The 13,225-nt window shown below is 39.4% G+C and overlaps 1 protein-coding gene across 1 annotated transcript in view; it reads left to right on the top strand.

Moving 5' to 3' along the window:
- Nucleotides 1–12,064, top strand: part of nsg2 (neuronal vesicle trafficking associated 2) — a 41,851-nt gene extending 29,787 nt beyond the window's left edge. Inside the window, exons 4-5 of the mRNA XM_023277148.3 lie at nucleotides 6,552–6,662; nucleotides 10,563–12,064. Coding sequence (XP_023132916.1) covers nucleotides 6,552–6,662; nucleotides 10,563–10,754 — 303 coding nt within the window. The 3' untranslated portion in view covers nucleotides 10,755–12,064. The remainder of the gene's footprint in view (nucleotides 1–6,551; nucleotides 6,663–10,562) is intronic.
- Nucleotides 12,065–13,225: the final 1,161 nt, after the last annotated feature.

The following is a 13,225-nucleotide window of genomic DNA, read 5'->3' as shown; positions in this document are numbered from 1 at the left end:
ACATTTGTAGATTGGTATTGCTGCTGTGAATACACAATCTGATTGGTTTACTGAATTTTTAGAGCCACTGGAAACCCAAGTCAGCCTGTAGAGCTGAAATGAAATGAAATCAACATTTTCAAGGCGATTTCAGCACTATTTTTTGGTTTTACTCTGCATTCCTTTTAGTTTTAGTCATTGTTTTCATCTGTGGTGATACTTTTGTACTCACCAAGGTGATTGGTAGCATCTGGAAGATCATTACAAGCCAAAATTTGGAGAAAGATGGTTGTTAAGATAATCAGGAAACATTTGGTAACATCGAATTATAGAAATTGGAGTCAAATTTGAACCCAGATTTGCTCTGGAGTCTGGACAGTTAAGTGGAAATTTCCCCATATTCTCTTAGCTTCTCATATTGGCTTCATGTATCTTAGTTTTGTCAAAGTGAAAGTCCATTTACAAAGTGATTGATGATCAGTCCACTCTCATTTCTTGCCTCTCCTGACCTCATTTTAGCGATGCAGCTGTTTTGTGAAATCGCAGTGATTAACCTATTATATTGTAATGAACAGAATTAGAGCAAACGTGCGATAGCCCTGAACTGGCTTTTCAGGGGCAGCTTACACCAGCTATTCTTTATTTTATGATGTTGAGTCTGATCAACATGCTGGCTTTTTCACTGCAATCAATTCACTGACCTTTAAGATTTTTTTTTCCTTTCTTTAATGTATAATTTTAGTCGAGGTTTTTGCTCTGCACTAACTCAACCTGTCACCGAGCTCATTAATTTCATTAATCAACAAACTCGCCCGAAGGCATTTGAGATATTACAGCCCAGATAAAACATATTTAATACTTCTTCATTTGATATTAATAGCTATTTTTAATGCATGTAGCTCGAGATGTCTCGCATGTGTGGCGCAAAGGAAATAATCCATGAAACCGCCTTTTGTGCTGCTATTGAGAAGGTGTTGGAGGGGTAATAGGAAGATGAATGAAGAGTAGTTGTTTATGCTTCCTTCCGCGGTGTATTGATTGATGCATCAACCGATATCCCATCGAGTCTGCTGCCCTCCTGCCTGCCTCTCTGTTTGTCTGTCTGCCTCTGCCACCTGCTGCCAATAGAGGGATCGAGATCCTCCATCTGCCCCTGGATCTCCATCATTCGCTCTCTGCCTGCCTTTTTGCTCGCCGCTTTATTGTCTTTGTCATCCCTTCCCTCATTTCTCACTTTGCTCACTCTGTCACTCTGTTATGTTTTTTATCAGCCATTTTTTTTCCTCTCTCTCTCTCTCTCCTGCCAGACACCCACCTTTTCCTCTCCTCTCTCTCTCACCCCGACACACGAGATCCTCCTCTGTTCCTCGAGTGGATGTGAGGAGGTGTCTGCTCCCCCATATGGCCTGTCAACTTACAGCAGTGAGAGTGTGGGTGGCGTGTTGCATTCTAACACAGCACGGCATTGGGAAAGAAAAAAAAAAAGGAGACAAATCATATGTCAAACGATGGTAAAACAGGCTGTGGAGAGGCATATCCATTTAGCAAACCGCCTCTGAACTCGCGATGTAGCCGTAAATAATTAAATGCATTTTTGCGGAAAAAGCTGCACTCACAATCAGTTATTTTCTACAATCCAGATTCCAGAGAGAGTCGGCATTTGAGGAAAAAGGCAGATGGTGTGTGTGCTGTGAAAGAAGGTGGGTAAACAGTGGGTAAACTTTAGATGCTTAATCTGCAGTCAGAGATGAGAGAAGGCTGGGGAGCACAGGAACAATCCTAATGGATCTTTTATAATCTGTTTTGATTGTTTGTCTTTGCCTATAATACACAACTGCAGCTGCCTGTCGTCACACTGATAACTCTATGCTGCGCAAGAAGAAAAGACAGTAAGATTCGTACGCATCAGATCAGAGGGATCATTCAGAAATGCTTTGCTACTTTATGTTTCTTTGAATATATAAAATTTTCTTTAGTTTTGCAATGTTGGTCAGACAAATCAGGCAATGTGAGCTGGGTGTTTTTTTACATCATTTCTGAGGTTTTATAGCTCAACAGTTTAATAGTTTCCTGACATTTATTTGATTTTAACAGCAAAAGCAACAAATCATAAAGATAGAAATTTGACATTTTTGTAAATAAAATAAACTGTCATGCTGAGAGTTAGACAAGCTTATTGAAACCATTCAGACATATCTAGCAAAATATGTCAGATGCACACCTCTCTATGCCTTTTCTATCTCTATGCGATTCTTGTTGAATTTTATTATACTGGATTTATAATTAAATTATAACTAGAACATTTCTGAAGAACTTTTGAGTGTGCCTTGCAGTTTTTGCTGTACATTTTAGAGCACAGATATAATGGGAGTCAATGAGAGTTGTGGTCGACACACTCCGTGCTCCGACGTGATTTATGAAGAAAAACATACATCAATGAGACTCACACTGTGTGAAAGAAGACAAAAATGGCTACATTTTTGATACAAAAATCATTCATGTAGAGGAAACATTGTGAGAAGGAAACAAGGTGAACTGCACCTTTTAGAATAAAGTATTTGCTCAAAACTCAAAAACTCATTAAACTTCAACTATGACTGCGTAAAAAACTGAAAACATATCAACACCCAGATTTAAATGAATCACATTTAAAGCCTTTTGACCTGTTTAAACATTGAATGAAGTTTCTATTGTAAAATATGCCAGAGCTACAGGGTTCCAAAGATGGCTGGGTTTGGCAGTTGTCCTGCTGACTTCCCATTCATTTCAATAGGAATTTTGTAAAACCATATTACGAATTGCTACCAAGAGTCATAGCACAACATTCCTGACTGAACCGCACATTTTAATGTATAACTTATGAGGTTGTTATTAAAGCTGCAGACTGAGTGAGGTGCTAAAAATCGGGTTGGAAAAATCTATAACAAAAAACTTTTTTTGCAGTTATGTGTATAATATCAATATCTGTGTTGTATTTGCCACTTCCAGTCAAATGGTGTGAATCCTCACGAAAACTGGGATGCTGGTAAAACTGCCTTTTGGGATAAAACTCTTTGCTTTGTGCAGCTTTAAATACAATCCGAATGTTTCTTCAGTCTGCATAAAGAGACGCATGAGGTTGTCTATCAGCCCTGGGTGTATTTGGTGGAACGATTAAAGCCCAGCGGGGCCCAGCTACGTGCCACGCAGTCAATCCAACCTTCACTTATGGAGCCAATCCTTGTTAAGGACACGTTGTTCTTTGTCCAAATCGTAGCAACATGCTGCGCTTCCACCTGAATCCAAGACAAACAAATGTCTGTCTGTTATCTGTGTCACACAGCAAAGAGGACGGTGGGTGTGTTGGAGGTGATAGTGGTGTAGGATGGCACGTAGCGGAGTGCTAATGACAAAACAGTCATATTGCCTGTAGTGAATAGAAAATAGGATGAGGCTGATGTGGGTGGGTGAAGCGGCCTCGCTGGGTGATGATATCCTTCCGTATTGACCAGAACTGTGTTATTCTACTGTATTCAGCTGCATTGTGCTCTTTTCTATTATGCCCATTTGCTTGTGCATAATGTGGCTGCACCCTTCAGATTCAGCTGTCATCAGATAAATAAGAGCCTTATCCCATCACAGAGGAATATTTGCAGCAGGCCAGTAAATAAAAGTAGGAATCCACTTGGTGCATGAAGGCAGTTGTCATCCCTGAGCTGTAGCGTTGCCACGATGACCTCCTAAGGTTTACTGCAGAGTTCAGCCAGATTATGAATAATGGAGAAAGGTCAGGCTAGATTTTTAATGGATTTATACGCCACATGGCTACGGCTGCATCAACAGGGATTTTAAAGCAACCAGTTCTGTTACAAAGAAAGCTTGAACTGTTGCTCCGACTGCTGCTGCTGCTGTTGAATCTACAATTAAGAGTCAACATTAACATACGCCTCCTTGCCAGGGTTAATCCCACTAATCTGTTTCTTGTATGTGTCATGGCATGACCTAATGTTGAGAGTCATTAAAGAGTGTGCAGATATTTTATCATGTGGGAAACAGCCTCAGCCACTATTTCAAACAATCCAAATGCATGTACAGTTTGGATTTCATCCACTTTTACACAAAAAGTGCAAATCTCTTCTGTCATGAGCTACTTGAGACTTCGTTTCATGTTTCAAAGTGTGCAAAGTCCACACGCGTTAAACACTCTCTCAGCTTTACAGTAATCCTTCTTCTTAATAAGCTGTTTCATGTGCATCACTATTCAGAAAAAAAAGGGGGTCAGGGAGGGTCTTAATCAGTCATTCCACGTCTGTTCCCGCTCCAAAAGACGGGTCACCGTGACTTTAAACGTGTCCTTTTTATGTATCACAGTGTGTGATTTGGGGAGATGTAATTTACTGAGGTTGTCAGCGGCAACCAAGGCTGAGAGTCGTGTCCCCCAGTTGACACCAAGTAAACAGTCACTTAGCTTGCGTGTCCCTGTCCACCCCCATAACGCTGATGGAGACCGATGATCACACCCATGTGTAATTGCTCTGACATCTCGCTGTGACAGATCGTATAGAGAGCAGTGAGTCGGGAAGAGGTTTAAAAACCGGCAGGAAACAGGAAATTAGAAACATCCATCCATTATCGAAGGTTCTATTTTATAATGACGCCTCTTTTTTAAAAAATTCTGTGCATGTGGGGCGATGAAGCCATATGCATTTACCACACACATACCTACAGCTATCCTTTGCACTTTGATTTGCATAATTCTAATTAAACGCTCACTCGGAAGCACCCAATCAGGGTGTCAGGTAGAAAGTAGGAGGAAACAAATCCTTTTATATGTTAATCTACTTTACTACAGCATTGTCTAGCCTGCCAGGGAAATGAATATTTCACACCTCAAACTACACATTTGCATCGGCATGCAGAAAATAAATGTATTATTTCCATCGTTTTTAGATTAGCTCTGCTTTTGGGTGATGTTAAGCATTTTTCACACTGCATAATTATTTTTGATTCCGTACAAGTGCTCGTCGAAGCAAATGCTAATAACATTTCATACTTCCTTGTTGTGAAAACTGACCAGAACATTTGAGTTGGTTTCGGTTTTTCTTTTTGAAATAATACATTTAGTTGAGACAAACAACAAATGACAGCTTAGTTTGGCTTTGACACTTCCGAGCTGCTTGCACTGTCAGGGAATAAAAATCCATAATTATCTTTGCCACCTCCTTGTTTACAGCGAGAAATAGAGAGCTTTTTTATTTATTTTTTTTTTTTAATTTCTGCTTTTGGCAGTTAACAGGTGGAAACATTCGGAAATGAGATGAAGGGCTAATTAATTTCTCTTGCTGACTTGAGCGCGATGACAATCAGTGCAGGTTTGTGGCAGGAAGGACCCTGATTGATTCATGTGGCTGATTAAAAAACACAACTGAAATCTATGGCGCCAAAATGCTAGCTAATGTCTAATAATATCATCAGATGCATTTTTCTAACATTGGAGATGGCTCTCAAGAAGCAATAATGATATATATCGCAAAATGCATGCAAATTAAATACAAAATAATCAAACTGATGATTAGTGTAGCTGTATAGTTGTTCAGATCAGCTAAAAATAATCAAAATACTAATTTTCTTGGGGACTAATGACAAATTTCTTGGAGTCATTGGTAACAATAATGCAGCAGGGTGTATGTGCAGGTGAAAATGCAATCACAGAGCAATAAATTCACTACAGTCGTGCACATTTAGCTGACAGCACATGAGAAAACTTCACCATCTGCAGAGCAGGAGGGGAAATCTTTTAGGATTACAAGAAAATTTTGCGGGACTCTGAAGTAGCTTTAATGAGCTTAATTTGTTCTCGCACTTTTGAACGACATTTGTAATCTAACGAGGAGGAGGCATGCGTGTAAATTTCGCCACAGCTAATTAGAAGTTCATATTTACAACAGGCCTTTTTCAGGAGAGCATTTTTATATGTCACAGAAAAAGTGCTCCAAATATTAGGGGGGAAAAAAGATAGTTGAAATCATTTTAACTGCTTTAGTTGGTGTTGTGCATGTTAGCTCGCTGTTACAGCTCTTTGGGATGCTTGAATAGGACCGAATCACCATTAATGTTTTTAGTAACACCTTTGTTTTCTTACTGCGATAAGACAAAAATGTCTGGCTGTGAGAAAGGCAAATTGGAGGCAATGGATTCAGAGAAATCCTTCATTATGTAGCAACACACAAAAAAAAGAACAAACAGCGTTAAACAGCAGCGAAATAATCCTCCAGTGCTGCTGATTTACCTCACCGATTTCCCTCTCTGTGTCCGTGGAAACAAGGTAGTTTTTAAGCATCGCAACTCGACTCATTCATCACATAACTCAACAGGAACACCTTGCCTTGAGGAGCTATTGACCTAAGTCAGCAGCATCGTATCATTTATTATAACCACACACACACACACACACACAGCGACAAGCACCGGTGCACATCCTCCATCTTTCTCACTGTCTAACCCTAACCCTGCCTCATATATATAAACCACATCCTCCATTATTGCTCCCACACACTCACACACACATTAACCAGCGTTTGTCCTCCCTCCAGGTGACAATTCTGATCATCCTGGCCTTGGCCTTCCTCGCCTGCATCGTGTTCCTGGTGGTTTATAAAGCCTTCACCTACGACCACGCCTGCCCAGATGGATTCATTTATAAGGTAAGACCCGTAAGTGGCCTGGATTTGTCATTATACAGCTCCGAGGGCGCGTTTATCCAGAGACAGTCAGGTGGTTAACAGGCCAGCTGGACTGTACGGCGGGTCAGAGGATGGCGGCTTCGCAGTTAAGAAAAATAAATGATGCGCAGACTGTCACATCTCGAATGGGATAATGTGATCATGCTGAGAAGAGATGAACAATCTCTCAAGCTCTGTGGCTTATCGGTGCTTCCACAGCAGTTAGGTTTGAGTGTGTTTTATTGAAGAAGGTGGAGGGAAGCTTGTCTATCTAAAATGAAGACACAGAGCCAAGACAAAGCCTTAAAATCATCGATCAGTTAGCTAATGTTAAGATAACTTTCTTTGTTATGGCTAACCAGGAACGCTTCTTCAATCCCTGAGTATACTTAGATATTTTGGGAAATACCATCATATATCTTGCTGTTTCCAAGCTTTTTTGTTAAGATATCTGGTTGTTAGCAACTGCTTTATATGTTTTTACTCCCTTATCTATCAACTCTGCAAAAAATAAGCTTATTTCTCAAAATGTCAAACTGTTTGAAGGTGTGAAAATCTATGTTCAAAAGTCATGTGGTGAAAACTGGACAAAGCAGCTTTCACAGATGCTGGTTCATTGATGAGAACAACTGGAATTCACACCCATGATTAAAAGGAAAGAGGTGGTTAAATATACAAAAATAGTACAAAAACACATTTAAAAAATGCCAGACAAAGGTGTTAGATTGCTTGTTTTGTGAATCTAACAAGTAAAATCCAAATGAAACCTCATACTATAAGTTCTTCACTTTATTTTCCTGTCATAATTATACCAAATGAGGTGGATAAATGTACAAAAATAATTTTAAAAAAAGCCAGCCAAAGGTTTCAGATTGCTTGTTCTGTGAGACCAACAAGTAAAATCCAAATGATTTTCACTTAAAAGCAGCAAAACCTCACACTGAAAGTTCTGCACTTTGTTTTTCTGTCACAATTACACAGAATAAGGTAAATAAATGTACAAAAACGGCAAAAAAATATCAGCCAGAGGTTTCAGATTGCTTATTTTGTGAGACCAACAAGTAAAACCCAAATGATTTTCACTTTAAAGCAGCAAAACCTCACACTGAAAGCTTGACACTGTATTTTTCTGTCATTTAAGTAAGTGATTAATTGCTTTATTCGATTTACGCTACACTTAGACTGCCATGTTGGCAGATATTCACCTTTTTAAAGTGTCGTCTCTGCCCTTCACTGTCTCTCTTTCTACTTTCCTACCTAAATAAAGAATTAAAGGTGAGCACAGTCTCCTATGGGAGAAGAGAAAATAAAATACCTCCGCCCTACTTTCACTAATGTCTGAGGTCATGGCAACCGAAGACGCTAATGAAGCCTCATCTGATGGGCAATCATCAATCAATGATATCAGTGATTTTGTTAGGACCAGTGTAATCAAGTGTAATTTCATGCTTTTGTTCCTTGATACAGAAGCCAAAGAAAGCGGCTCCGCTGAGTCCGCTCTCAGAAGTCATTAGCTGTGTCGACTATTAAATGAAAATTAGAAAAATCAGACTTACTGCCTATTTTACAATAATTACCACAATTATGATTGACTCCCGATCATTACGGCTGAGCTCGTAAAAGAAAATGGCTCACGTTGCCATTTTTGTCCAACAATCTGCCGCTCGGAATAACACTGTACATCACACTTTTAGGGTTTTACAGTGTGTGGATGTGCACGGCTTCCCGTCCTCTGATTTCCGCTGCACTGTACTTATAAGTTCCACTGTACCTCGGAAGAGGTCACCTTGGAGGGCTGCGTCTCTAGACAGATCTAAGGTGGAATAAATCTAGTTTCAGACCCACAACCTCTGCAGGGGCTCTGACTGCAGTCTGCTGAAGTATTATTAGCAGTGTCACATGCACGTTCACGAGGTGCAAAAGTGTCGATAGGCTCACACACACAGCACACCTTCAGGTTGCAAATGTACACACAATCAGGCACATTTGAATTCCGCACAGACTCAGAATATGCTAATTCACACATACGCTCCATTACAGTATTTTTTGGCCTTGAGTTCTCTTCCTCTCATTATGTTTCCACACAGTCTGTTTCCTCTTTCTTATTCCTATTACTATTAAATCAAAGTGGGATTCATGAAAATGCTCATTATTTATTTTTGATTTGTGATGGGACAGATGTGACCTTGGCAGTAAACAGTGTTGTTTATCAAAGCTCTCCAAGGTCCATCACCACTTTCTTGTGAGACATTCTTGGTCTGAAGCCATTATTTTGCATCTGCGATTAAAATGAACTTTTCAGAAAAGGTTTTGTTCAAATTCTTTTGAGGTTACATTTAATTAACATTGTAAATTGACTCAATTTTCTTTTCTATTGCAATTTTTAATGGGGACCATAAAATATAGTGTAAAGTTAGTAAGAGAACAGAGTGGGTCATGTTCAAACACTAAGTTGGCTACTCACATATGAAACATTTAGAAAGACTGGAAAATGAGGAAAAGTTGAGCATCTTGGTGTTTTTCTTTCCTTTGAGCTTTTGTGTTTGAAAATGGGGACTGAATAAGTCCATTTTTCAATTCGCAAAAACCATGATTGTACTGTTAACTAGAAAAATATTAACAAGCTGTAGCAAGTGACAGTTGGAATCAGAAAAAATAATTAGCTCCAGGTAATTAGCCTTAAAACTATTTCTTGTGTTTTACGTAATGCTCTCTGGATGCTGGTAACATTATAATTTATGCTGTGCCACAGATGGTTGTCTGATTTTGATTTATTTATTTTGACCTACAGTAATTGGAGCTGTGAAGCAGAGATGTTGTGCTGCCAGAGTGCACCAGAAAGACACGACTACACTATTCCCCCCAAGTGAGGAAATAGGCTGATTACAGTTTGCATAATCCGGGTGAAATTCATCCGCATTTTTTAAGAGATAGGAGATCCGATCTTCACTTAAAGCACATGTCAAGGAAACGAGCCAATAAAAAACTAATAGTCTCTGTTGTCATATTGACATTTAAGATGGGTTGATTGATTCACAACTTCAATTCTTGCACATACAAGAAAACAATCCTGCTCAAAAGTTGTTTGTAGTTGCCGGTTGCCTGTGAGTGTAATAGTGAAGAAAATTGTTATTTTCTAAACCTTAACTAGCAAAGATTAAAACCCATCAAATTATCATTTCATTACTTTGGGCATTGCAATATTAAACAATGCATTAACTTCAATCCCATTTAAAGTCTTTATTTGTGCTTGTGTAACTTATTCATTACTCTTAATAACAGAGTCTAAACTTGGGTTTCAACACATTTATTTATTAAAATGGCTTAAATTGGGCTAATTGGTACTGGCCGGCTAGATACCAGTCCTTTGACCGACAAAATACTAAGAAAAAAAAGTGCATAATTATTTAGATTTGGGCCATTAAGCTGCATTTGTTGTAAATGAGTTTCAACATAATGACTTTATGATCTATTCATACAACCAGGCCAACTTTGGATAAGGGGATCAGCTATAGTTAATTAATGTATGTGTGTTTGCTTACACAAAATCAGAAAACTGTGTATGCACGTATGAGTCAGAGGTGTCAAAGCATTAAACCACAGCTGTGAACCTTCTCAATATGTCAGCAAGATATATCAGTGTACTTGACAGAAACGTATTTTATTCAAAAATATGTAAACCAAAACCACCAAACATCATATTTTATGAAATATAAGTTGTAGAAAATGATTCTAATATATATTCCACTTCCAGTTGTGGTCATGAAAAATGGATTTTGATATTTTTCTCTATTTGTTCAACGTTTCATTGGCTTTCTTTATTGACCCGGTACTGTCCTGCCAAATCATATTAACCTGACTGTTCTTCTTGCTCCCTCGCAGCACAAGCGGTGTATCCCAGCCTCTCTGGAGGCCTACTACGCCGCCCAGGACGCCAACTCGAGGGGCCGCTTCTACACAGTGATCAGCCATTACAGCATGGCCAAGCAGACCACCTCGCACTCCGTCTCCCCCTGGCTCCCCGGAGGGACGGGAGGCCACGACGCTAAACCCCCGAGCGGCGAGGGCCACTGAGTTAAAGGATGTAAACACACACATAGACACATGCAGACGCAGACATGAAGACGTGTATACAGACACACAGGCAGATATAGACGCACAAACATTTAGGTGAATATTTAGAACGACAGACAAAAGAGACACGTGTTAACAGCAGCTACATATATAATATAGAGTGAAAACATGCATGCAGACATTAAAACATACAAGCACATGCTAGGTCATATTCTGATTACCTTGTCTGCCCATTTTTGTGCCCCCTCTCTTATCGAGGGGCATGTGATGTTTGCTCTCCTGGGATTATCATCGTCTGCAGATACACACACACACACACACACACACACACACACACAGTCTGCTCACTCATTACCATGTTTACTCCCCTCCTCTAATTTATTATTCATTGACTGTCATGATATATTTATTTTTTACTGTAATGTATGGATGTTTTGTATGTGATTACCAGGTAACTCTTTGTACAAAGGCACGAGTCGATGCTGAATTTCACGCTTCCTCTTTGTGAGATTCTCTGGAGTTTGGAGTAATTTTTTTTTCAAGTGTGTATACTGTAGTTACTGTAAACTCATTTTCAGCCCCACTTTTTTTCTTTCTGGCCTTTAACTAACCTCAGGCATGCTTGGGAAACACACACAGATCACTTCATGTTCAGACCCAAAATGTCTCCTGTAACACATTTTGAAATAGCTGGTCCGTCCACATTTACTCTCAGTTGGCTGAATGAATTTCTCCATCATGGCTGTTTGGTAGCTATAAATACAATCACATTTTCAATGTGCTGTGCCATACATTTGAAATCCTGAAATCCCCCCTCAGTGACCCCAGCTGTACATACAGTTGTGCATTCAGGCTAGTTTTGTGTGTATGCATTGTAGTAGCTTTTACTAGGACATTTTTCTTTCTTCTTCCTTTTTTTTTTTTAAATAGATCTACAATTCCTTCATGTGAGCTAATTGCATATTGCTTCAGCTGCCAGTCTTGTAGCTTCATTAAACACAATGTTACAGAAAGGGGAAAGGAGATATTGTGCATATCAGTGTCTTTTTGCCAAAACTCCAATTTTCCGCTGTGTATGTTCATAGATGGGCTTCAAATGCAGCCAAGTTCTGTTCTTGTACTGTTATTTTATTCTGTTATTTATTTATTCTACCCAATTTTGTAACGTTGGATCCGTTGTCAAGAGCGCTTTAATGAGATATCGTGATGTCGTTAGTTGATATGTAGCGATACCTGGTGTAATTTATCAGTGTGCATCCTTGTCCCTCCTCTCTTGGTTTGAATTCAAAATAAAAGAAGCTGTGACCTGTGCTGAGTGTGCCTGTCAGTCCCACTTACCGCTGCGTCTATTTAGCACTCACACGGCGCCTAATGTAGGCCTTGTGGGAGCTCAATTTCAACAACAGAGAAGGCTTTTTTTGTATTATTCAGATGTTCACACTCCCACTCAGACTCGTGCTATTATATATGTATTCTGTCGTCCACGGGTGGAACTTTTCCAGAGCTGCAGAGAGCACATTTGCCGGCTATAATGATACACACCTGTGATTGACAGCGAAAAAGCAGCAGAAAAATACCTGTATCCTTCATGGCTACTGGATATATTATTCATCTGCGGGAGTCCTCTGTGAATAGCAGATAAGGCTTCTGTTCTGAGTGACATGAATAGCTGGGTTTCCAAATTAGAGTCGTGTATTCTAATGAATCCATCAGCTGCTTGTGTTTTTCATTACTGCGCAGTGAAACAGGCAGTGAAAAGACAGAAATAAACCGTCTTTGGATGAATACAACTATGCATACAGTAAATTCAGCAATTTAAAAGTACGCTAAGTTTGCTTCAAATAGCAATAAATTTGCCTTAAAAAACTACCATGTAGCAGCCCTGTAAGGTAGCAGTGGTAATAAAAGGACACATTTGATTGTGTTAAAGCGTGACTATCTGTCCCATTAGTGTAACAGCAATGCCTCAAGACAAAAGTCATCACATTTGTGAGGCAAATCTGCGTCATTTATTTTCCCAAGACACAGCAGCAGCAGTATTGTAAAGCTCTGCATCGTGGCCATAAGCCAATCAGTAATTGCTTGTTGTCATTTGGCATAGAACCAAAGTATTTCCAAATGACAGGTGATGATCCACTTGCAAAACTAAATATTTTCCTATTTATACTGAGCACACAGCTCTCTCTACAACGCCAGCCGTTCTTTATTCTGCGTTCATGGCCGTGTTCTTCCATAATTGGTTCATAATGGCTCCATAAAAGGTCCCTCTTTCTCTCTACCCAGAATTGCCCGTTTTTCGATCTTAAAATCACCCTCATGGTCAAGTGTTTCTCTCTGCTCGAGGTGGGTGATCCTATATCACAGTACACTTTATATAATTTCACACGTGTACACAGCGTATTAAAATCTAATCTTTCCTGGAAAATGAGTTGGGGAAAATTGCTAAAGGATAATATAGCCATAGAGGAATT

Source organism: Amphiprion ocellaris, chromosome 14 (assembly GCF_022539595.1).
Source record: "Amphiprion ocellaris isolate individual 3 ecotype Okinawa chromosome 14, ASM2253959v1, whole genome shotgun sequence".
NCBI lineage: Eukaryota > Metazoa > Chordata > Actinopteri > Pomacentridae > Amphiprion > Amphiprion ocellaris.
This window is presented reverse-complemented; position numbering and strand designations above follow the sequence as displayed.